Here is a 22,094-nt window from a genome sequence, read left to right as displayed (position 1 = left end):
CGCTTCTGGTTTATCATGAACTAATTCAAGTGCACCTTGCAGGCAGCTCCCTTCTTTCGTGGATAGACTTTCCTACATGTGGGTGCCAGGGATACCTGATGCCACAGTTTCATGTTTTGTTTTCAGGATCAGTTCAGTGATATGCGAATCAACATAAACCAGGCGCCTGGGAACAGTCTGGACTTCGGGTTTACAGTAAAATGGGATTTTTCTGGGATCTTCGTAGCATCGGTTGAAGCAGGTAAATCTTAGATTTAGCTCTACTGAACTTCCTTCTCCTTTGGTGTCGCCCTGTGAAAACCATAGAAATGTGTTTATTTTTATATTGGAGGAGCTCACATGTATGCAAGCTGCCAATGTCAAGCTAGCAGACAGCCTCTCTTATGTGAGAGGGTTGCAGGTTACATGGCTTTATTCTCCTCACCTCATTCATTTTAATTTTGTCTAGTTTAATTTTATGGCCTTTATAGAATTTATCAAAATTTTAGGCTTACTATTTGAAAATGGTAACAAATAGATGCATAAAGGTCTTTATAGTGTTCAGCCGTGTTTTGTGGTATACATGTACTGTGTAACAAACAGATGTTTTTGATCGTTCTAAGACGTCTGTTGTCAAAGGAGTCTTCAGGATGCTTTGAGTTTTTTTAGAAGGCTTCCTCGTCCCTAATCCAGGGTTATACCAAGCCAAGCCAGGAAGTTCTTGTCAAAGTACTGCTATAAGGTCACAATGAAAATGAAACCTATTGTGTTTAAGAAGAGATCCCTTCCTTTACATACTCATCTATATAAAGTTATGGTGTTTAAGAAGAGATCCTTCCTTTACATACTCACCTATATAAAGTTGCATGTCAACACTGGTTATTTCTTTTCAATTTCAAAATAGCTTTAATTAGATTGTGGTATTTTGTTTGAACAGCAATTTTAAGAAGTTTCAAGCAACCATATTTTCTTCTGTTCTGTTTTCAAAGTGATTGTAGGTTTGGAAGCTTAATTGAAGTGCTATATATGTTACTTTCTTTATTTATTTTAAGGGGTTTACTCACAAAATTTTGCTATAAAGATGAGTTAATCATTCTTAAATGCTAGTGAAGATGTCTGCTGTAAAATAAAAATGTGTTTGAGTGTATGTTGTACACACTCAAATATTTATGAACTTTAAAAAAGCCAGTGACTTTTCCTCCACTTATAAATAAAATATAAAACTTGATTAGTTGAGATGAATGTTATCATCTCTTGATTTAGATAAGCAGTGATAAGCAAGCAGGTTTTTTTGTTTCTTTGTTTACACTGGTTGTTGAATCTACTTTGCGTTGTTCAGGTAGTCCAGCAGAGTTCTCTCAGCTCCAGGTAGATGATGAAATTATTGCTATTAACAACACCAAGTTTGCATATAAAGACACAAAAGAGTGGGAGGAAGCCATGGCTCATGCTCAAGAAACTGGAAACTTAGTAATGGATGTCAGGCGTTACGGAAAGTCTGGTGAGTTGGGTTTACCACCATCTCTGGTTTACTGAATTGGTAACTGGTTTTGGCAAAGGGTTGTAACAGCTTGCTTCAATAACATCTATTTTTATTCCATTGTGCTGATTTTTTTTGGCATAAATGTGTTTTGTGGTTATGTTGTGACAAATCTTGACTATCTCCTTTAATAGTCTGTCAGAAATCTTTCGGACTAGCAAATATACTAAATTGTATATTTCTTACTGACTGAATTTTGTACTGGTCTGGCTTTGAGTACAAATACAAGCTGAAGGCTGCTGTAATTTTATCTGCATTCAGCAGTCAAAATACCTACAACTATTACTAAGCTTTATACTATGATTCTTGTTGATCTGGAGAAACTTTCCATATGCATTCCATTAATATTTTTCTTAGTTGTTGAGGTTAGATGGGGGAAGAACATTAAGTTAAATTATAGTATCAAAATACAATAATCAATTATGATTTATTGACTGGTTCAGTAAATTTGCTAGTCCTTTCATTATTAACATGATATAACCCTTGTGTTTTGGGGAAGGTGGTCTGTTGGCAAAAATTCTTATTCTCTATTTCACAAGTTGTCTGATTTGTTTGTCTGTCTTGTATATGTGTATTTTGTATATGTGCATTCAGTAACTTTGTTCTTTCCACTTCAATATTTATTTGTACTCATTACTTGACCTCCATGTGCCAATCAGACTGGGCCAAAGACCAACCTTCCCTGCCATTTACACGGCATAAAACCCTCAATCTCACCAGTATGGCTACCAAAATTATAGGTTCACCTGAAACAAAGTGGATTGATGCAACTTCTGGAATTTACAACTCAGAGAAATCTTCGAGTCTGTCCATAACGACTGATTTCTCCGAAAGCCTCCAAAATTCTGTAAGTACTTAGAGTAGTCAAAGCATTTGTGTAGAATAAGCAGTTATAGAAATTATTTAAAGGAAATTAATTTTTTTTTTTTAGACACATTTGATGCTTTTTTAAAATACAAATAACTGAATAAGGTAACTTAGAATTGTTGTTGTTGCCGTTAAGTGAAATTGAGTCAGTTCCAACTCATTGTGACCCTGTATAGGGTTTTCCGAGAAGTGGCTGGTGGGTCTGAATCTCTGACCTTGTGAGTAGCTCTCCAGTGCTTATCCTATAGTGCCACACCAAGACTCCAGATAATGCTTGTTCTTTTAAACTTAGAATAATGAGGATAAAATATACTTTTAAAAATAATAAGCCACTGCTGTTGAGATGATTAGGACTCATAGCAACCCTGCAGTCCAAGATAGAACTGCCTTACAGTGTTTCCAGGGCTGTACATCTTTAAGGAAACTGATTGCTACATCTTTTTCCCACAGAACAATTGGTGGGTTTGAACCACCAACCTTGGAGTTAGCAGCCAAGTTCTTAACCACTGTTAATACCATGTCTACTTCATAAGGCATTGTTGTTTTGTTTGTTAAGTGCCATTGAATTGGTCCCGACTCATAGTGACCCTGTACAGGTTTTCCAAGGCTGTAAATTTTTATAAGAGAAGAAAGTCTCCTCTTTCTTCAGCTGAGTGGCTGATGGGCTTGAACACCTGCCTTTTAGTTCCAGGTCCAGTACTTATCCTAAAGTGCCACCATGTGCTATAGGCATCATTCATTAGTAATCAGAGCAATTGGTTGGTTGGTTAGTTGGCTATGTACTTTGGAGTTGGTTATGACTCATAGCAACTCTGTACAGGGTTTCTGAGGCTGTGAATCTTTACGGGAGCAGAAAGCCTCATCTTTCTCCCATGTAACAGCTGGTAGCTTTGAACTGCTGACCTTGAGGCTAGCAGCCTGATTCGTAACCACTAGGCTACCAGAGTAATAGTGCTGCATTATTGTTGTTTAATGTTGTTGAGTCTATCCCCACTCATAGTGACCCTGTATAGGGTTTTCAAGAAGCAGCTGGTGGGCTTTTCAACTACCAACACTGTAGTTAGCAGTCTAGTGCTTTTCCTGCTTTATGCCATGGTAAAACCAAAAGATCCCATAATGTTGCTAGGGGATTTTTTTTTTTTTTTTTTTTTTCTAACCAATCATTCATCATTCTAGCCATCTCTCATTTTAAATTGTGAATGTGAAATAGTGCTTTTATAAAATTATAGACTATAGTTTTTCTGTGTTTTCTTTATTCTTTACTGCTAAAATAAAAGTAGTCATTGCAGTTTAAAACTTTATGCAGCATTTATAGTCCCCATGTATGTGAATTTGGTGGGAAAACAGATGTTCTTGAGAGATACTCAGTTAACATTAATTTTAAAATGATTATAAATTGTGTGTATTTTATGGTATGTGCATTATACTTTAATAAAGTTCCTAAAAGGGGGACAATTATAATTTTGTAAGTATGAAAGGAATACTTTTTCATATATAATTTTTTAAATGTACCTTCTGTTTATGATATGAATTTTTCTTTTAGATTTAATAATTAAGTGTACACTTTCAGTGACTTACTGCACTATTTTATTAACTTCCTTGTGATCATTATCTGTCTAAAACAAACCATTTTTATTTAATAAGAAGAACCTGCTGTATTGTGAAAGAAAGTTTTAAAGTGTTAGAGAATTCTAGATAATGCCTATTTTACGTCATCATAACTGCAAGGAGCTCTGGTAGCGTAGTGGTTACAAATCTGGCTACTAACCTCAAGGTCAGCAGTTCAAAACTACCAGCAGTTCCACGGGAGAAAGATGAGGCTTTCTGCTCCCATAAAGATTTACAGCTTTGGAAACCCTGTAAGGGTCACTATGGGTCGGAACCGACTCAAGAGCACTTACCATCCTGCAAGCCAAAGGGCTAGTGATTATTTTGTCCATCATATTTCTTTTAAACATTAGTGACTGATTGAAATTAAACCATCCTTGTCTGCAGCTGATCATTAAACCTTCTACAAATAATGAAGAATAATTTTTAAGTTTCTACTACATGTAAAGGAGTCCTGGTGTGGCACTGTGGGTTAATGCACTGGACTGCAAAGTCGGTTTGAACTGCAAGGTTGGCGGTCAAGTTCACCATTTGGTCCTCAGAAACCCTATACAGGGTCGCTATAAGTTGAAACCGACTTGATGGCCACAGTACCATCCTGAAACACTCACCTTCTTGGAAGATACTTTCATAAATGGGACTTACATTACTTACGTTCAGAAGTCCAGTTGAAGGTGATATTGTTAACCAATACTTAATTTTTTTCCAGAATACTGAATCTAAAGAAATCAATGGAATTCATGATGAAAGCAATACTTTTGAATCAAAAGGTAAACCTGACAATTATAACTTAAATTTATTATATAGGAAACACAATAGCACTCAAGTTCTGCTCTTATAAAAATTATTAAGTCAGTGAGAGCAAAACTGATCCATTGCAAGTTGAAACGAAAGGGTTAACACACAGATCCAATTGCAGCCAGGTGGAAGGGCATCCAGTCCAACAGTGGATAGCTCCACACCACAAGCATGGCTTCTGCAGCACCTTCCGAAGCTTTGAGTCCTATGTACTCGAGCCAAGTAACAAAGACTGGTTTTCAGGACTCCTTCACCTTCTCGCTATGATATGCTGGAAGAGAGAATCTTAACTTGAATTTGAAACTGTGAATGAAGTTTCTTTGTTCTCTTTATAGTTGTGAGAGGAACACACTTGGAGGCAGCTAGTCTTCATAGGGAAATGTCAACAAAAGTACTCATTTTTAAATGAAAAGTCAGAAAAATAATCTAAGGAAATTTTCTGTTGGGAGTTATCACTCTTCTTTTTCTGTCTATCCACAAATAAGTTAGCTACCACAAACTGTTTTTTTTTTGTTATGTACAATTAATAAGAAAGATGCTCTACAGACAGCAGTAAGATAAACTTACCATGGGCTTGGTTTGCACAGTGGCTTGGTTGGGTTTTAATTCATAATTGCCAGCTCATAATTCTTTATATTCAAAGTAATCCAAGTTTATAAATTTTCCTTTTGTTTTTGCTTATCTTTATAGTTTGTTTCAGGTTGTTAGGAGTGGCTATGTTTTAATTATGTCAAATTGCAATTTACCAAAGGAGTTTTGAATTGCATTTCTTCATGATATAAACTGAAGACATCTAGGTTGTGCTCTGCCATTGACAAAGGCAGAGCCTACTGATAAAAGAGAAAAAAGGCTAAGTTAAAAATAATCATGAACTGTGTGAAGCCTACCATTTTAGGATTTTGCTTAGAGGAGATATCAGCAACTTGTGTCAAGTAATAATAACTTTTTATGATTACAATGAGGTATAATACTCATCTACCACCTCTTGTAACAGCTCTGTGGGAGAAATCCGAATAATTTCTTTCTCTTTTTTTTCTGACTAAAGTCCATTTCCTTAAAGAAACTTGCAAGATTGAAGGACTAGGGCAAAGTATCCTATTTAGAATGAATGCTTTGATTTTAACTTTTTTTTCCCTTCTTTCTTTGGGTATCATTTGCTCTGTTACCCTCCTCCCCATTACTTTTTAACATAAGCTGAACATTTTAGATTCCATTTCCCTAAAGTGATGTGACCTGGCACAAAAGACCGCACTGACTTCTGATTCCTGTAGCTGAAATGATGATGCTATCTGCTCAAATGTATTAATTAAAACATTTGCTCTTTGTACTAATTTGAATGTGGTATATAGGCTACTAAAAATCTGTGTGTATGTTTGCATTGGAATAATCTGTATCTACTATAGCCATCTGTTTTGTCATTAAAAATAAAAAAGGATATTATTACTGTAGATTAGAAAGGTGTATCAAGTATTATGTAGTTTTCCAGTGGTGAGAGATCAAAGTGAATGACATGGTATTGATTGATTTTTGTTTTTTGTTGTTTTTTGTTTTTGTATTTTTTTCAACTAGAATCTGAACCTATTTCTTTGAAAAACTTAAAAAGGCGATCACAATTTTTTGAACAAGGTAAACCACCAAGTTAACAATTCATGCACTTTCATGGAATTGTTCCTACTTCCCACTCTTCCTCATAGTCTATGGTGCTGGGCACTCACTGAGCCTCTTCCGATTGGCTGTCATTGTGACCAAGCAACGTAACCCATTTCCATTCTTTCCCCAGGGTCACCAGGTTTTTCTTACAGTTCATGGGTCTACCTCTGTGGTAATGGGTCTTTGCGTGTCCTTTGTAAAAGTTTTTTGTTGGTTTTCCTTTTTAAACACACAATTCTTTCCACTGGTTAACAATAACAAATGAGACATTTAATATAAGCCTGACTGCTTCTTATGAATTGCATAGTATTAAATTACACCAACATAGAATTGACCAAGATTTTAAAATTCAAACTCATTTTTGATTGTGGAAAGTGTTGAAAATACTGATTCAAGAACAGAGATATTATCACTCTGTTGAGTTTGAAGTAAATAAAAAAAAAAAATTCTCTTTGACTACAACTGTGAACAAGAGCATTTTGAGGGCCTCTGTGTTGGTGTAGTTGGGTATAGAGCTGCCTTCCGCCTGCTATGCATGTGGCTTTTCTATGCTTTCACGTGTGTCTAATATTCTGTCTCATGAATGCGGTTCAAGCTCTGTGTTTTGCTCTCAGGAACTTAAAAGTAATAGGCAACGTTTGAGATGCAGTGGTACAGTTAGAGGAGAGTATGCTGTTGCTGCCTGAAAATGTATTGTTTTTTACATTTAATCTTATCTAAACATTTGCAAAATTGCCTTACTCTGTTATAGTTACTGGACTTGTGCATTTTGTGTTAATCACTAGTATTTTTCCTTTTGGCATATTAAAGGTGTTTAGTTTAGCGTATCTGCTGTACATGTTCAAGGTTTGTTTGTGTCAGTATCCTTAGTGGGGTTTATTTATTTTTGCTATTGTTTAGGCTTCTGTTTTTCTATAGTAATTTAATTAAAACAATATGATACTCCGAGCTCAAACTGGACTAACATAAGATAAATACATTTTTTCTGTACTCTAGTTTTCGCTTCCTTTTCTGTAACACACCATTCTAGGGAAGAATATTTTTCTAAGTTTCAAAGCAGTTTTCTTTAAAAAATTGTGTAAGTGAATAATTTATTTGATGGCAGCTGATGTTTCAGGAAATTTAAAAATACTGTGTGACAGTATATTTTCTGAAATTTGTTTACTTTATACATACACAATTATTTAGGGCCTCCTAAGGACAAAAAGAATAAAAACTATGTACGTTTACACATGAAGTTTCAACATGTGTGTTTCAAATAACAGGAGATGAAAATAGCTTGTTTCTAGAACATATTTGTTGTGGTGGCTTCATTATTAAAAGGAGTTTATCAGCAGAAAGACCTAAAAAAATGTGTCTTACAGCTGTTGCATTCTAACTGTGCAATGCCAAGCCAAAAATTAGTTTTGAGAGAGATATTATAGCATTTTATTTTTTTTTACTAGTTAGCCAATCTATGAAATGTACCAATTTTGTGAATTAAAAGCACCCTGAAACATGTTCAGAAATGTCATTTATCCAAACAGTACATAATTGTTTTACCTCCTCCCCACTCCTGCCCCCCCCCCAAAAAAAAATTCAAAGATACAACTTTGTATCTGAATGCTAACTATAAGTTAGGAAGCTGAGTAGCAAATAGATAAAAATCAAGAGAAAAGAGAATTTACTGTGCTGTTTTTTTGTTTTTATTTTTTAATTTTATTTTTTTTAAACAAAACAAAATGAAACGAAACAAAATCACTGAAGTCATTTAATATACTGGCATAGAGACAGCTTGTGACAAAATGGCTAGAAAGGAGTTACTTTGTAGAAATGCACACACTTACATTTGTTTATTTTTCCTTCCTTGTCCACTTTCTCTGATAACAGGAAGTACGGATTCTGTGGTTCCTGATGTAAGTAGTATTCACTTATTGTTTGGAATAAATATGGTGAACTTGGTAGGAATGAATTATTAGCACTTTGAGACATTCCTTATAATTCTTTAAGTTGCAGAGGAGTTTATCACATAGCAATACTTCTAAATAGAAATGACCAGTTTTGAGATGTTAAGTTTCTTTTCCCATGGGTACTGTTTAAACAAAGTGAAGTATGAATAATTTATGTATGATAAGGACATGAATTCTAGACATTATTGCCTCACCCAATTTTTGGCTGCATTATCATGAGACCAAAAGCAATGGATGTTCCCTACTACCCTTACTGAACTGTTTTGATCAAGGACCCAAGGGATGCATCCTGATGAAAAGGAGGAAAAGTGTAGAACAGAACTTTAAACTCATTCACCGGAAACCGGGCTTACTGGATCCACTGAGACGTTAGTTCTAAAGCCTTGAAAATAGTCATTAAACTCCTACATGAAGCTATCATTATTAAACTAAGCAACAGCTTATTCTAATTAATAAAGATTGTTTGTCTTGTGTCTGTATAAATAATTAGCTACAGTCATCCTACCATATCTGTAGGTACCACATCTGCAGATTAAACCAACTGCAGATCTAAAATGTTCAGAGGGGAATAAAAAGCAATTAAATGATCAAAGCAATCAATCCCTCAAAGGCTAAAGTGCTATTTATGTAGCATTTATGTTGTATTCAATATTACTGTAAGTAATATAGAGATGCTTTAACATATGCTTGGCAATGTACATAGTTTATATGCAAAAACTATACTTTTTAAAAATTTTTTTATAAAGGACTTGATCCATGAAGTTTTGTATCCACGGGGGCACTAGAACCAGTCCCCACAGATATCAAAGGACAGTTCTATATGAGTTCACATTGTTAGCAGATAATCAAAAGAACAGATGAGAACTTTATAGGAAACAGTGTAGACTAATCGTTGAATGAAGCAATAAGGGCTGAGATAGTGGAATCATTAACACAACGTGAAGTTAATGGAACGAATGTCCTGGAACTCATCCTGTAGAAATTGTTAATGGATGTATGTTTGGTTGTATGTATTTCCACCTAAAGTAAACAGCATAGTGGTTGCGAGTAGGGTTGCTAACCTCCAGGTCAGCAATTCGAAACTACCAGCTGTTCTGCGGTAGAAAGATGAGGCTTTCTGCTTCCATAAGGATTTACAGCCTTGGAAACCCTATACAGGGTCACTATGAGTCAAAATCTGCTCCACGGGATACCACCACCACCACCACCAAAATAGCTTATTAAAGAACAGAAAAACCTTATGTCAGCAAAATTGGTCCAGTAGATGAGTTAATGGCATGTTCTTCCTGTTTCCACTCCCTTTTTTCTAATTGACTAGCTTCCAGTTCCTACCATCAGTGCCCCGAGTCGCTGGGCATGGGATCCAGAGGAGGAGCGGAAGCGGCAGGAGAGATGGCAAAAGGAACAGGACCGTCTACTGCAGGTAAAGTGGGAAAATATGGACAAATCAGAGCCAGGCTTTTTCAGGTCTTTCACCTGGTCTGTGTCAACCAGGATTGAGAACCAAACATCTCAAAAAAAAAATCTACGTAGCCAGTAACCTCATAATTAACAAATCATTTTATATGTGGTACATTGTGTGTCAAACAAGTACTTTATTTACAATCTCAAAGACTCCCAGACTCATCCTTTTTAAAAATTATTACTTACTAATATAGTAGCTTCTTTATTATCATTAATCATTAAATTAGAGGGCATCAGGGATTTTAGTTTTGTAGATTTTCTCCTATGAATGAGACGTGTATAGTCTTTGTGAGGATTTAGCACCCATAAACGGTTTATTCACTTCATTGCAGAAAATTCAGCCCTCTGTCCCCAATAATTAACTAGCTATTTTAATGAATTACAGTCATTGTACAGGTTCAATTCTATTTAATGTTCCCAGTTTCTGTGTTTTTAAATGGAATGTAATCTATTCTGATTTAGGGGTTAAGATATAGTTGACTAAATGAAAATAAAAGCGCTGTCTTGAAAGGTTTGTATCATTTACCAGCCCCATTTCCATTGAGTCACTTCTGTGTAGTAGAGTAGAACTGTGCCCCATAGAGCTTTCAGTGGCTGGATTTTCAGAAGTAACTAATATGAAGGCTTAAAGATAGCAAAAATGCTGGTAGAAAAGATTCTCTTTACATCATGGATCTATGAAATGATTAGCATGTTATCTTTCTTTATAGGAAAAGTATCAACGTGAACAGGAGAAACTGAGAGAAGAGTGGCAAAGGGCTAAGCAAGAGGCTGAGAGAGAAAACTCCAAGTACTTGAATGAGGTAGTTTTGGAGCATGCCTTTTGAGTTTTTTACCTTCTCTGTACATTGTTGATAAATTATCAGAGAAACAGAAGATAGTACATTTCACTTGGCTTTTAGCTGCACCTTTATCTTTTTGTAGTTCTTTGAAACTCTGATTTGTTAGAATTTTGCTTTAATGTTTCAACTTTTCTCCAAGTTTCCATATAACGTCATTAAAAAATCATGCCAATACAACCGAAAATCATCTTCCTCTTCTAAGCTGTAGCCAAGTCACTTGAGTGGCATTCTTTAGAGGTAAAACTTTTCATGTCGCTTCTAATACAATTTTGAGTCAAGTACAAATATTGTTGTTGTTGTTAAGTACCGTTGAGTCGGTTCTGACCCATAGCGACCTTGTTTAGGGTTCCCGAGGAGCAGTGGTGAGCTTGAACTGCCGACCTTGCAGTTCGAACGGCTTTGCAGTCTGGTGCATTAACCCAGAGCGCCACACCAGGACTCCAAGTACAAATATAAGGGGTCATTAAAGTAAAAATGATTATGCAGTTTTCTATATAGAATTATAGAAATAAACAGATTTTCCATGTTGTTCCCCCCCCCCCCCACCGCCATTGGTCTTTTAGGAACTGATGGTCCTAAACTCAGACAGCATTTCTCTAACCATGCGGGAGCCCACCGTTGCCACCTGGGGTGAAGGGTCTAAGTCTTCTGACACAGAGGGAACCCGAGCAGGGGAGGAGGAGAGGAGACTTCAGCAAGAGGAAGATATTATCGACGACCAAAGGAGGAAGCTGAAGGAACAGCTCATTCTTGAAAATGAATGGAAGCTGGAGGAGCAACAAAATCAGGAGCAGAAACGTCTCCTGGACGAATTGGAGGAGCAGAAACAGCTCCAGGATGAGTTCGAGGAGCAGAAACGGCTCTTAGCCGAGTTCCAGGAGCAGAAACGACTCCAGGCCGAGTTGGAGGAGCACAAACGTCTCCAGGCCGAGTTGGAGGAGCACAAACGTCTCCAGGCCGAGTTGGAGGAGCAGAAACGGCGCCAGGCCGAGTTGGAGGAGCAGAAACGGCGCCAGGCCGAGTTGGAGGAGCAGAACCGGCGCCAGGCCGAGTTGGAGGAGCAGAACCGGCGCCAGGCCGAGTTGGAGGAGCAGAAACGTCTCCAGGCCGAGTTGGAGGAGCAGAAACGGCGCCAGGCTGAGTTCGAGGAGCACAAACGTCTCCAGGCCGAGTTCGAGGAGCAGAAACGGCGTGGAGAAGAACTGAAGCACCAGGCAGAACGAGAGAGGGAGACTTCAGTAAAAATATACCAGTATAGAAGGTCTGTCACCACAGCCACGGACTCGCGGGATTTTAATGAGCTTTGCTTAACATTACGCTTTCCTTACTGCAAAAGACACCTCTTGACTGTCCTGCTCTATCTTCAATTACCTAAACCAGGGAACACAAGCACCCCAAGGACATCTTTGAAATGTTCATCTGATCATGTCCTCTTAGTTTCCTGCCCAAAGTCCTCAAGATTCTCACTTTGGCCTACAAGGCTCATATGAGCTACATCTTGGCCTTCTTCCCTACACAACTTCCTACCACTCTTCCTGCCACTCAATCAGTTCTAGCTACACTCTTTCCCTTTTTATTCCTTGTAAACACCCAACATATTCTGCCTTTAGACTTTGGCACTTTGTAGTCCCTCTACCTGGACAAGTCTCTCAAATTTCTGCATATATTGTTGCTTACTCATTTCCTTCAAGTGTCTGCTCACATGTCACTTTCTCAGCCTTTCCGGAATTGTTGTTGCTGGGTGCCATTGAGTTGGTACCAACTCATAGCAACTTATGCACAGTAGAAGGAAACACTGCCCGATCCTGGCCCAACCTCACTGCTGTTGCCACGCTTGAGTCCATCGATGCTGCCACTTAGCCAGTCCATCTTGTTGGAGGTCTTCCTCTTTTTCTCTGACCCTCCACCCTACCAAACATGATATCCTTCTCCAGTGACTAGTCCCTCCTGACAATATGTCCAAAGTATGAGAGACCCAAGTTTGGCCACCTTGGCCTCCAAGGAGCACTCTGGCTGCACTTCTTCCAAAACGCATCTATTGGTTCTTTTGGCAGCCCATGGCACTTTCAATATTCTACTCCAACACCATAATTCAAATGCATCAATTCTTCTAGAGCCTTCCTTATTCACTGTCCAGCTTTCACATGCGAGTTTATTGAAAATACCATGACTTGAGTCAGGCGCATCTTAGTCCTCAAGATGACATCTTTGCTCTTCAACATTTTAAAAAAAGGTCTTGTGCAGCAGATTTGCCTAATGTAATACGTCATTTGATTTCTTGGCTGCTGCCTCCATGAGTGTTGATAAGTTGATCCAAGAAGAATGAAGTCCTTGACAACTTCAATCTTTTCTCTGTTGATAAAGAATGTTGTTTATTGGTCCAGGGGTTAGGATTTTTGTTTTCTTTATATTGAGATGTAATCCATACTGAAGGCTGTGCTCTTTGAGCTCCATCAGTAAATGTTTTAAGTCCTCTTCACTTTCAGCAAGCAAGGTTGTATCATCTGCATATTGCAGGTTGTTAATGAGTCTTCCTCCAATCCTGATGCCACGTTTTTCTTCATATAACCCAGCTTCTCGGATTATTTGCTCAGCATACAGTTTGAGTAAGTATGGTGAAAGAATACAACCTTTCCACACACCATTCTGAATTTTAAACCATTCAGTGTTCCCATGTTTTGTTTGAACACCTGCCTCTTGGTCCATGTAGATTCCTCGCAAGCACAATTAAGTGTTCCAGAATACTCATACTTCGCAATGTTGTCCATGGCTTGTCATGATCCACACAATCGAAAACCTTTGCATTGTCAGTAAAGCACAGGTAAAACTCTCTGTTTTCAGCCAAGATCCATTGGATATCAGCAATGATATCCCTTGTTCCACAGCCTCTTCTGAATCTGGCTTGAACCTCTGGAAGTTCTCTGTCAGTGTATGCTTGCAGCCATTTCTTTATTACCTTTAGTAAAACTTTACTCACATGAGATATCAAAGAGATTGTCCCATGATTTCTGCATTCCGTTGGGTCACAACTCTTTGGAATGGGCACAAATACAGATCTTTTCCAATTAGTCGACCAGATAATTGTCTTCCAAATTTCTTGGCAGAGATGAGTGAGTGCCTCCTGTGCCGCCTCACTTTCTTGAAAGATTTCAATGTTTATTCCATCAATTCCTGGTGCCTTTTTCTTTGCCAATTCCTTCAGTGCACATTGGACTTCCTTTTTCAGGATCATTGTCTCTTGGTCATATGATACCTCTTGAAATGGTTGAACATGAACCATTTCCTTTTGGTACAGTGCCTCTGTGTTTTCCTTCCATCTACTCTTGATGCTTTCTGCATCATTCAATAATTTGCCCAGAGAATCTTTCAATAACGAAAGCCAAGGCTTGAATTTTTTCTTCAGTTCCCCCAGCTTCAGAAATGCTGAGTGTGTTCTTCCTTTTTGGTTTTCTGATTCCAGATCTTTGCACATTTTGTTGTAATCATTGGCTTTATCTTCTCAAGCTGATCTTTGAAATTTTCTGTTCAGCTCTTGGACCTCCTCATTTCTTCCATTTGCTTTAGCATCTCTACAGTGGGTAGCAAGTTTTTCAGAGTGTCTTCTGACATCCATTTTGACCTTTTTCTTCTTTCTTGTCTTCGTAATGACTTTTTGCTTTCTTCATTTATGACGTTCTTGATGTCATCCCACAACTCTTCTGGTCTTCAGTCTTTAGTGTTTAATGTATTAAATCTGGTCGTCAGAGGATCTCTAAATTCAGGTGAGATATATTCAAGGTCATATTTTGGCTCTTGTGGACTTGTTTTCATTTTTCTTCAGCCTCAGTTTGAATTTGCGTATGAGTAAATGATGGTCTGTTCCACAGTCTGCCCCCACCTTGTTTTGACTGATGATATGGAGCTTTTCCATCGGCTCTTTCTGCAGATGTAGTCCATTTGATTTCTATGTATTCCATCTGGTGAGGTCCATGTGTATAGTCGTCTTTTATGTTGTCTAAAGAAGACATTTGGAATGAACAAATCATTGGTTTTGCAGATTCTATCATGCATTCTCCAGCATCATTTCTATCACCAAGGCCATAGTTTCCAACTACTGAGCCTTACTTCCTCTTTGCTCCCAACCTTTGCATTCCAATCACTGATAATGATCAATACATGTTGATTGCATGTTTGATCAATTTCAGATTGAAGAAACTGGTAGAATTCTTCTATTTCATCTTCACTGGCTTTAGTGGTTGGCGCATAAATTTGAATAATAGTGGTATTAACTTGGCTTCCCTGTATGCACATGGATATTATCCTATTACAGACAGTGTTGTACCTCATGATGGATCTGGATATGTTCTTTTTGACAATGAATGCAACACTATTCCTCTTCATTTTGTCATTTCTGGCATAGTAAACCATGTGGTCATCAGATTCAAAATGGCCAAGACCAGTCCATTTCAGCTCACTAATGCCTAAGATATCTATGTTTTTGCATTCCATTTCATTTGAATGGAACACATTTCCAAAATACCTGGTCTAAAATATTTGCCTCTTCCTCTGTCTTTGCCCTTACCTTGTTTTATGTTCTGCATTTATTCCTGTGTTTGTTGGCCTGCCTGCAGAGTCCGATGCTATGACAGCACGGGTTATAGGCTGCTCACTGCTGTAGCCTGGCCCTAGAACAGTGCTGACTCAGGATAAACCTGATGAATGAAAGGATGAGGGAATGAATGGATTCTAAGTATCTACTGACAGTAGTACATCTCTTTTCTGCAGTGATTGGTTGAGATGCTTCAGTATGTTTAGTTTTTAAACCAGAAAATATTCTATTGATGTCTGTTGTTGTTAATTGCTGTCAAGTCAGTTCTGACTCATAGTGACTCTGTATAAGGTTTCCGAGGAGTGACTGCTGGGTGTGAACTCTCGATTTTGTGGTCAGCAGTCCAGTGCGTGTCCTGCAGCACCATACCGGGATTCCATAGTGTCTAGAATGTCATTATTTTGATATATTCTGGTGTGGCACTTGAGATAAGCACTGGATCACGAGGTTGGTTTGAATTGTAAGGACAGTGGTTCACACTCACTACTCTGCTCCTCAACAGTAAGACTTAACCAACATGACAGCACTTAACAACAACAATAAAAGGACTTAAGGTTTGTTGTTAAGTGCTGCCCAGTCATTTTCACCTCTTAGCGAACCCTGTATAGGGTTTCCAAGGAGCGCCTGGTGAGTTTGAGCCTTCAACCTTGTCATTCAATCCAACCTTGCAGTCTAGTGCATTATAAGCCTCAAGATTTAGTAGTTAGCTAAATATCTCTTTTTTCCACCTTCTAGGCCTGTCGATTCCTACGATATACCAATACAAGGAGAAGACTCTTCAGGTTTGCTTCCTAGTGACAGGTATGTAAAACCTTTTGTTATTACTAGTGACGTCAAGGAACGGCATCAAAAACACATCAACTGCTTTAAAAAGCATTCTTTTTGGTGTCTCTCCTTCATAAATATGAAAAAAGATGCTCTTAGTATAACATATTTAATCATTGTATTGTGTATTTTTATAGGAAAAATTGGCATCAGGTGAATTTCCAAAGCTTTCCTAGATATTTTGTACACTTGCTTTAGCTGTTTGTCTTTTGTGGGGTACAAAGAGACCTTACTGGTTTAACACCTGCATATCTCTGGTTGTTAATGGGTCTTTCCCTAATCCTGATACAATACTCTTCTTCATGTGATTGAGTTTTGCTCAGCATATAGATTAAATAAAATGGTGAAAGAATACAGCCCTGGTGGACACTTTTCCTGAATTTAAACCATTCAGCATATCCTTGTTCTGTTTGAACAACTGCCTCTTGGTCTATGTACAGGTTCCTCATGAGCACAATCAAGTGTTTTGGCATACCCATTTTTAGTAATGTTATCTATCCATAGTTTATTGTTATCCACAAAGTTGAAATTCTTTTCATAGTCAATAAAGCACAGGTAAACATCTTTCTGGTATTTTCTGCTTTCAGTCAAGAGCCATCTGATGTCAGAATTGATGTCCTTAGTTCCACATCCTCTTCTGAATCTGTCTTGAGTTTTCTTGCAGTTTCCTATTAGTATTGCAGCCATTTTTAAATTATCAACAAAATTTTACTTGCATATGATAGTAAAGATATTGTCCATTGGTTTCCACATTCCATTGAGTCACCTCTCTTTGGAATGGGCACAAATAAGAATCTCTATAATATAATCAGTTGGTCAGGTAGCTGTCTTTCAAATTTCTTGGCATAGATGAGAGTGCCTTCAGTGCTGCATCAGTTTGTTGAATGATTTCAGTTTGTATTTCATCTATTTCTGGAGCCTTGTTTTTGTTGCCAGTACCTTCATGCAGCTTGGATTTCTTCTTTCAGCACCATTGCTTCTTGATCATATGCCAGCTCTTGAAATGGTTGAACATCAACCCTTTCTTTTTGGTACAGTGATTCGGTGTATTCCTTCCATCTTCTTGTGATGCTTTTTGCATCATTCTGTACTTTACCCTTAGAATCCTTTAATATTTCAAGTTGAGGTTTCAACTTTTTCTTCAGTTCTTTCAGTTTGAGAAATGCTGAACATGTTCTTCCTTTTTGGTATTTTAACTGCAGGTCGTTGTTTTCTCAAGCTGCTCTTTGAAATTTTCTATTCAGCTACTCTGCTTCCTCATCCTTTCCATTCTCTTTTGCATCTCTGTGGTACTTTTGACATCCATTTTGGTCTTTTCTTTCTTTATTGTCTTTTTAATTATCATATGCTTTCTTCCTGTGTGATGCTTTTAGGCTGTAGTCATTCGTGTCTAATGTTCTTGAGATGGTCTCTAAATTCAGGTGGGATATGTCAAGGTCATATTTTGGCTCTCGCGGACATGTTTTAATTTTCTTCAGCTTCAGAATGAACTTGTATTTGAGCAATTGTGGTGTGTTCCACAGTTGACTCCTAGCCTTATTTGGGCTTATGATACTGCACTTTCCCACCATCTCTTCCCACAGATATAGTCCATTTGATTCCCTTTTATTCCATTTGGTGAGGTCCATGTGTATATTCAATTATGTTTTTAAAAGGTATTTGCAATGTATAAATCATTGGTCTTGTAAAGTTCTGTCTTGTGATCGCTAGAATCATTTTTATCACCAACGCCATAGTGTCCAACTACTGATACTTCCTCTTTGTTTCCCGCTTTTGCATTCAGATTGCCAGTAATTAATTGTCACCACATCTTGATTTCAGGATTGTTAAATTTCAGAGTGTAGAAGTTGGTACAATTCTCAGTTTCGTCATAACTAGCTTTAGTTCTTGGTGCATAAATTTGAATGACGGTGGTATTAACTGGTTTTCCTTGTAGGAATATGGGTTTTAGCCTGTCACAGACAGCATTGTATTTCAAGATAGGTATATGTCTTAGAGGCCTTGATGTGATACCTTGTCACTATGTATTATTTATAGTTATACATTATTATATATTACTATGTATTAACATATGGTTATACATTATTATATGTTTGTTATATAATATACATATGTGGTATACCATATACTACTAGGCATTTTTATTGTGATTTTTGCTATTATTTTTGAATCTTAATGTGCCTAGGTAAATGATATTAACATATATATTAGCATATACAGATTTAAATTTTACTATTAGAAAGTCAGGCACTTTCAAAAGTTAGGGAATTAGCTCTTATTACTACTTTGGAGCACAGGTATCATATCATAAGTTACTGACTTAAAGTGGCCAGTGGTTACCCTAATGCCTGGAAAATTGGCATTGTCACCCCCAAACTGCATATAAGTGGGATATGCTGGTTTCTAGTATTCTGATGACATATGCTTTGTACAGCCAGATAAGATTGAGGTCTAGAACCAAGTGAAAGTGAAAAAAAACTAGTTAAAAAAAATTATAGGCTTTTAATCGTTGCTCAAATGGGAGAAGTACTTTCATGCTTATATTGTTGTTGTTGTTCAGTGCCGTGGAGTTGGTTCAGACTCAGAGCGACCCTGTACAGGGTTTCCGAGGCTGTAAATCTTTACGGGAGCAGAAAGCCTCATCTTTTTCCCATGGAACAGCTGATAGTTTCGAACTGCTGACCTTGCGGTTCACAGCCTGATTCGTAACCACAATGCTATCAGAGCTCCTTATGCATATATTTATTAATGCTTATACTAATTTCCAGCGGCTAACTCTTCCCTGCTTTGTAGTATCACTCTTATCTGCTAGTTAGTACAAGTTGAAAAATTCCTTAATTTCTAGGTAAATTACAGTTCTCAACAGACATAGAAAATAAATACGCTTCTTTAAAAATATTCTCTGTGGTGTTTTTCCATCATAAATATGAAAAAGATGTTAATAATGTGGCATATTTAAAATCTTCTGTGTTTTAGGAGTAAATCCAGATCCACTACTGAACTGGATGGTTACCCTACAAATAAAAATGGTAAATGTGATTTCTTTTCCATATTTTTTCAGTACAATAGTTTGTTTTTGTTGTCAAATGACTATATGATTGCTGATGTTAAGGTCAAGATATTTCATTAAGACTACACAATTGAAATACTTGCTAAGTATTTTTAGCAGTTATATATAAAGCCAACAAAACATAACTGTTTATTTTATGCTTACTTTGGCTTTGCTTTATCATGGAGATATTAAGAGGTGATTAAAATGATTCCTATATAGCTAAGGAAATATGTAGAAATTTTGCAAAGTGAGGCAGATACAATTATATACATTAGATTGCATTTTGCAGCCAAGGACATTAGACTGCCCATAGAATTTGGGTAAAATTTCTGCAGGCAATTAGAGAACTCAGAAATTCTTTTAAGAATTTGAAACTCCACAGGAAAATGCCAAAATATAAAAAATTCAAAATGGTGATATTTCTAACTTGAGAAAAATAATTTGGAACCTGAAATTGTTTATGTAAAGTGCATTTTAGAGGAAGACATGTAACTGAAATCACATAGCCAAAAAAACAGCACTTCTAAGCAGTTTAGCATTATTTTTGAGTTTGCATATGCAGATGTGTATGGTCCCTGGTCCATCACCTAAATGACTGAGCTGAACCTGATGAACACACCTAACCCCAGTGAGCAGCAGCTGTCCAGCCTCAACCATGCAATATGGCGAGGGAAAGCCTATGAAGGGTTGGACACTCTGATGTAAAAGAAAAGTAAAAAACCCTGAGTTTTCATATCTCAAACATTTTAGAAAGGCCAAATTTTCTTAAAAAAAAAAAAAAAAGACTGATAGCCAATCAACATGTTGTTGTTGTTGTTGTTAAGTGCCATCGAGTCGGGTCCGACCCATAGCGACCCTGTACAGGGTTTCCGAGGGTGTAAATCTTTACGGGAGTAGAAAGCCTCATCTTTCTCCCGCGGAGCGGCTGGTAGTTTCGAACCGCTGACCTTAAGGTTCGCAGCCCGATTCGTAACCACTACGCCCAAATGGTCTGGTGGCAGCTAGTTTGTAACCTTTGATTCTGATTCTTGAGTAACTTTGTGAGATAAAGAAGTTCCCCATAGAGTTTCTAAGGGTGTGAATCTTTTTATGTTTGCAGACATCTTTTCTTGTGGAGTAACTGGTGGGTCCAAACCATTAGTCTTTCAGTTAGCAGCTGACCTCTTCACTACTGTACCACCATGGTTCTTTAACCTCTGGTGAAGCATATAACATTTACAGTTTCTGCCAGGATGGTTATTGTCTTTGTTTCTAGTTCTCCTATAACAGAAATACCACAAGTGAATGGCTTTAACAAATAGAAATCTAGTCTCTCACAGTTTAGGAGGCCTTGTCCCCTTTCAGCATTTTTAGGCTCAGCAGTCCTTGGAGATCACCATATGTTTTGGCATCAGTTTTTCCTGAATTTAGATGCTTCACAATGCAATGACCTAAAAAGTCCAAAGGACACATTTCACTCCTGGTTCTTCCTTCTTGGTGGTATGGTAGCAGGTTCCTCTTTCTCTCTTGGCTCACTTCCCTCTTCTTTTATATCTCTAAAAAGCTTGACTTAAATACAGCCTAATCCTGTAGATTGGCCTCGTTGACATCATAGAAGTGAGGATTTACAACACATATGATCATTATATCCAAGTCAAAGCTGATCACATCCAGTCATATCATGGGGTTGATTGTATTAACTCTCCCTGTGGCAGTGATAACTACATCATAGTTGCTAAACCACTGAGAATTCTGCCTAGCCAAGTTGACACAACACCATAATTGTTACAGTTATATGAGCACCCTTTCTTTACACACTTGTTGCGACTCATAGCAACCCTGTATAGGGTTTCCCAGGAGTGGCTGGTGAGTTTGAACTGCCAACCTTGAGTTTCAAACTAACCTTGGGATCTAGTGCTTTTCCTACAGCACCCTGTACCATCCCCATAATTGATTGTGTTTCTGATCAGATATTATGATCCATAAGATTTGTATTGGCTGATTTTTGCAAGTAGATTAACAGTGCATTCTTCCAGCCTGTCTTTGTATGAGACTGAAACCTGCTCAGCACCATAGCAACACCCATGCGTCCAATGACAGATGAGTGTGACTGCATGTGAGGTGATTGATTGGGAACTGAATCAGGTCTAATGCATGGAGGTTGACAATTCTTTCACTGAGCCATCACTGCCCTGAACATGTCCCCTGTTGTTGTTGTTGTTAAGTACTGTGGAGTCGGTTCCGACTCATAGTGACCCTGCACAGGGTTTCCGAGGCTGTAAATCTTTAAGGGAGCAGAACGCCTCATCTTTCTCCTGCGGAACCAATGGTAGTTTAGAACTGCCGACCTTGAGGTTAGCAGCCCTTCATAAACCACTACGCTACCAGCTACTATTAAAAACATATTGCTTAAGTACTTCATTCTTTCAGGAAATATTCTAAACTTGCTCTAACTTTATTCTTGCCTGAACTTAAACTTGTGATCTGTTAGTATTGGACCTGTACATCTGTGGAATTATGTTAATATTTGTTTTATAACTGGTTGTTGTTGTTGTTGTTAAGTGCCATCGAGTCGGGTATAACTGGTTAGTTGTGTATATTTCCTCCCCTTTACCAGTGAATTGCAAGCTCCTGAGTAACAGACACTGTGATATTATTTTGTAATCTCCCCAATGTTGAATACACTTTTCTCTATTTGGCATGCTCATTTGCTTACACCAATCAGGTACTTTTAAAGTAGAAAGCATTTTATTTAGATTATGATCAAATTGACAAGCTGGATATACACACAAATGTAAACACAGGTGTATAAGAAACTTTTGGGTGGCCTTGCACATTGCTTACTTAGAAGATGAACTAGGGCAGCAACTGACTTTAAAATTGAGAAGAATGGCAATAGCAGTGGATCAGGAGATTGAGAGAAAAGAAATCAAATGCACGCGTTTGATTGACT

General features: G+C 37.6%; 1 protein-coding gene across 1 annotated transcript in view; it reads left to right on the top strand.

Moving 5' to 3' along the window:
* The window catches only part of LMO7 (LIM domain 7), a 124,239-nt gene that overhangs the window by 92,341 nt on the left and 9,804 nt on the right, over nucleotides 1–22,094 (top strand). The window contains exons 13-24 of the mRNA XM_006832030.1: nucleotides 127–241; nucleotides 1,319–1,480; nucleotides 2,260–2,366; nucleotides 4,704–4,764; nucleotides 6,362–6,418; nucleotides 8,312–8,337; nucleotides 9,710–9,814; nucleotides 10,566–10,658; nucleotides 11,261–11,489; nucleotides 11,844–11,958; nucleotides 16,021–16,086; nucleotides 19,087–19,139. Of these exons, the coding sequence (XP_006832093.1) occupies nucleotides 127–241; nucleotides 1,319–1,480; nucleotides 2,260–2,366; nucleotides 4,704–4,764; nucleotides 6,362–6,418; nucleotides 8,312–8,337; nucleotides 9,710–9,814; nucleotides 10,566–10,658; nucleotides 11,261–11,489; nucleotides 11,844–11,958; nucleotides 16,021–16,086; nucleotides 19,087–19,139 (1,189 nt within the window). The remainder of the gene's footprint in view (nucleotides 1–126; nucleotides 242–1,318; nucleotides 1,481–2,259; nucleotides 2,367–4,703; nucleotides 4,765–6,361; nucleotides 6,419–8,311; nucleotides 8,338–9,709; nucleotides 9,815–10,565; nucleotides 10,659–11,260; nucleotides 11,490–11,843; nucleotides 11,959–16,020; nucleotides 16,087–19,086; nucleotides 19,140–22,094) is intronic.

Source organism: Chrysochloris asiatica, unplaced genomic scaffold, assembly GCF_000296735.1.
Source record: "Chrysochloris asiatica unplaced genomic scaffold, ChrAsi1.0 scaffold00005, whole genome shotgun sequence".
NCBI classification, from domain to species: Eukaryota; Metazoa; Chordata; class Mammalia; order Afrosoricida; family Chrysochloridae; genus Chrysochloris; species Chrysochloris asiatica.
The sequence above is the reverse complement of the archived record's forward strand: the minus strand, read 5'-3'. Positions and strand labels throughout refer to the sequence as shown.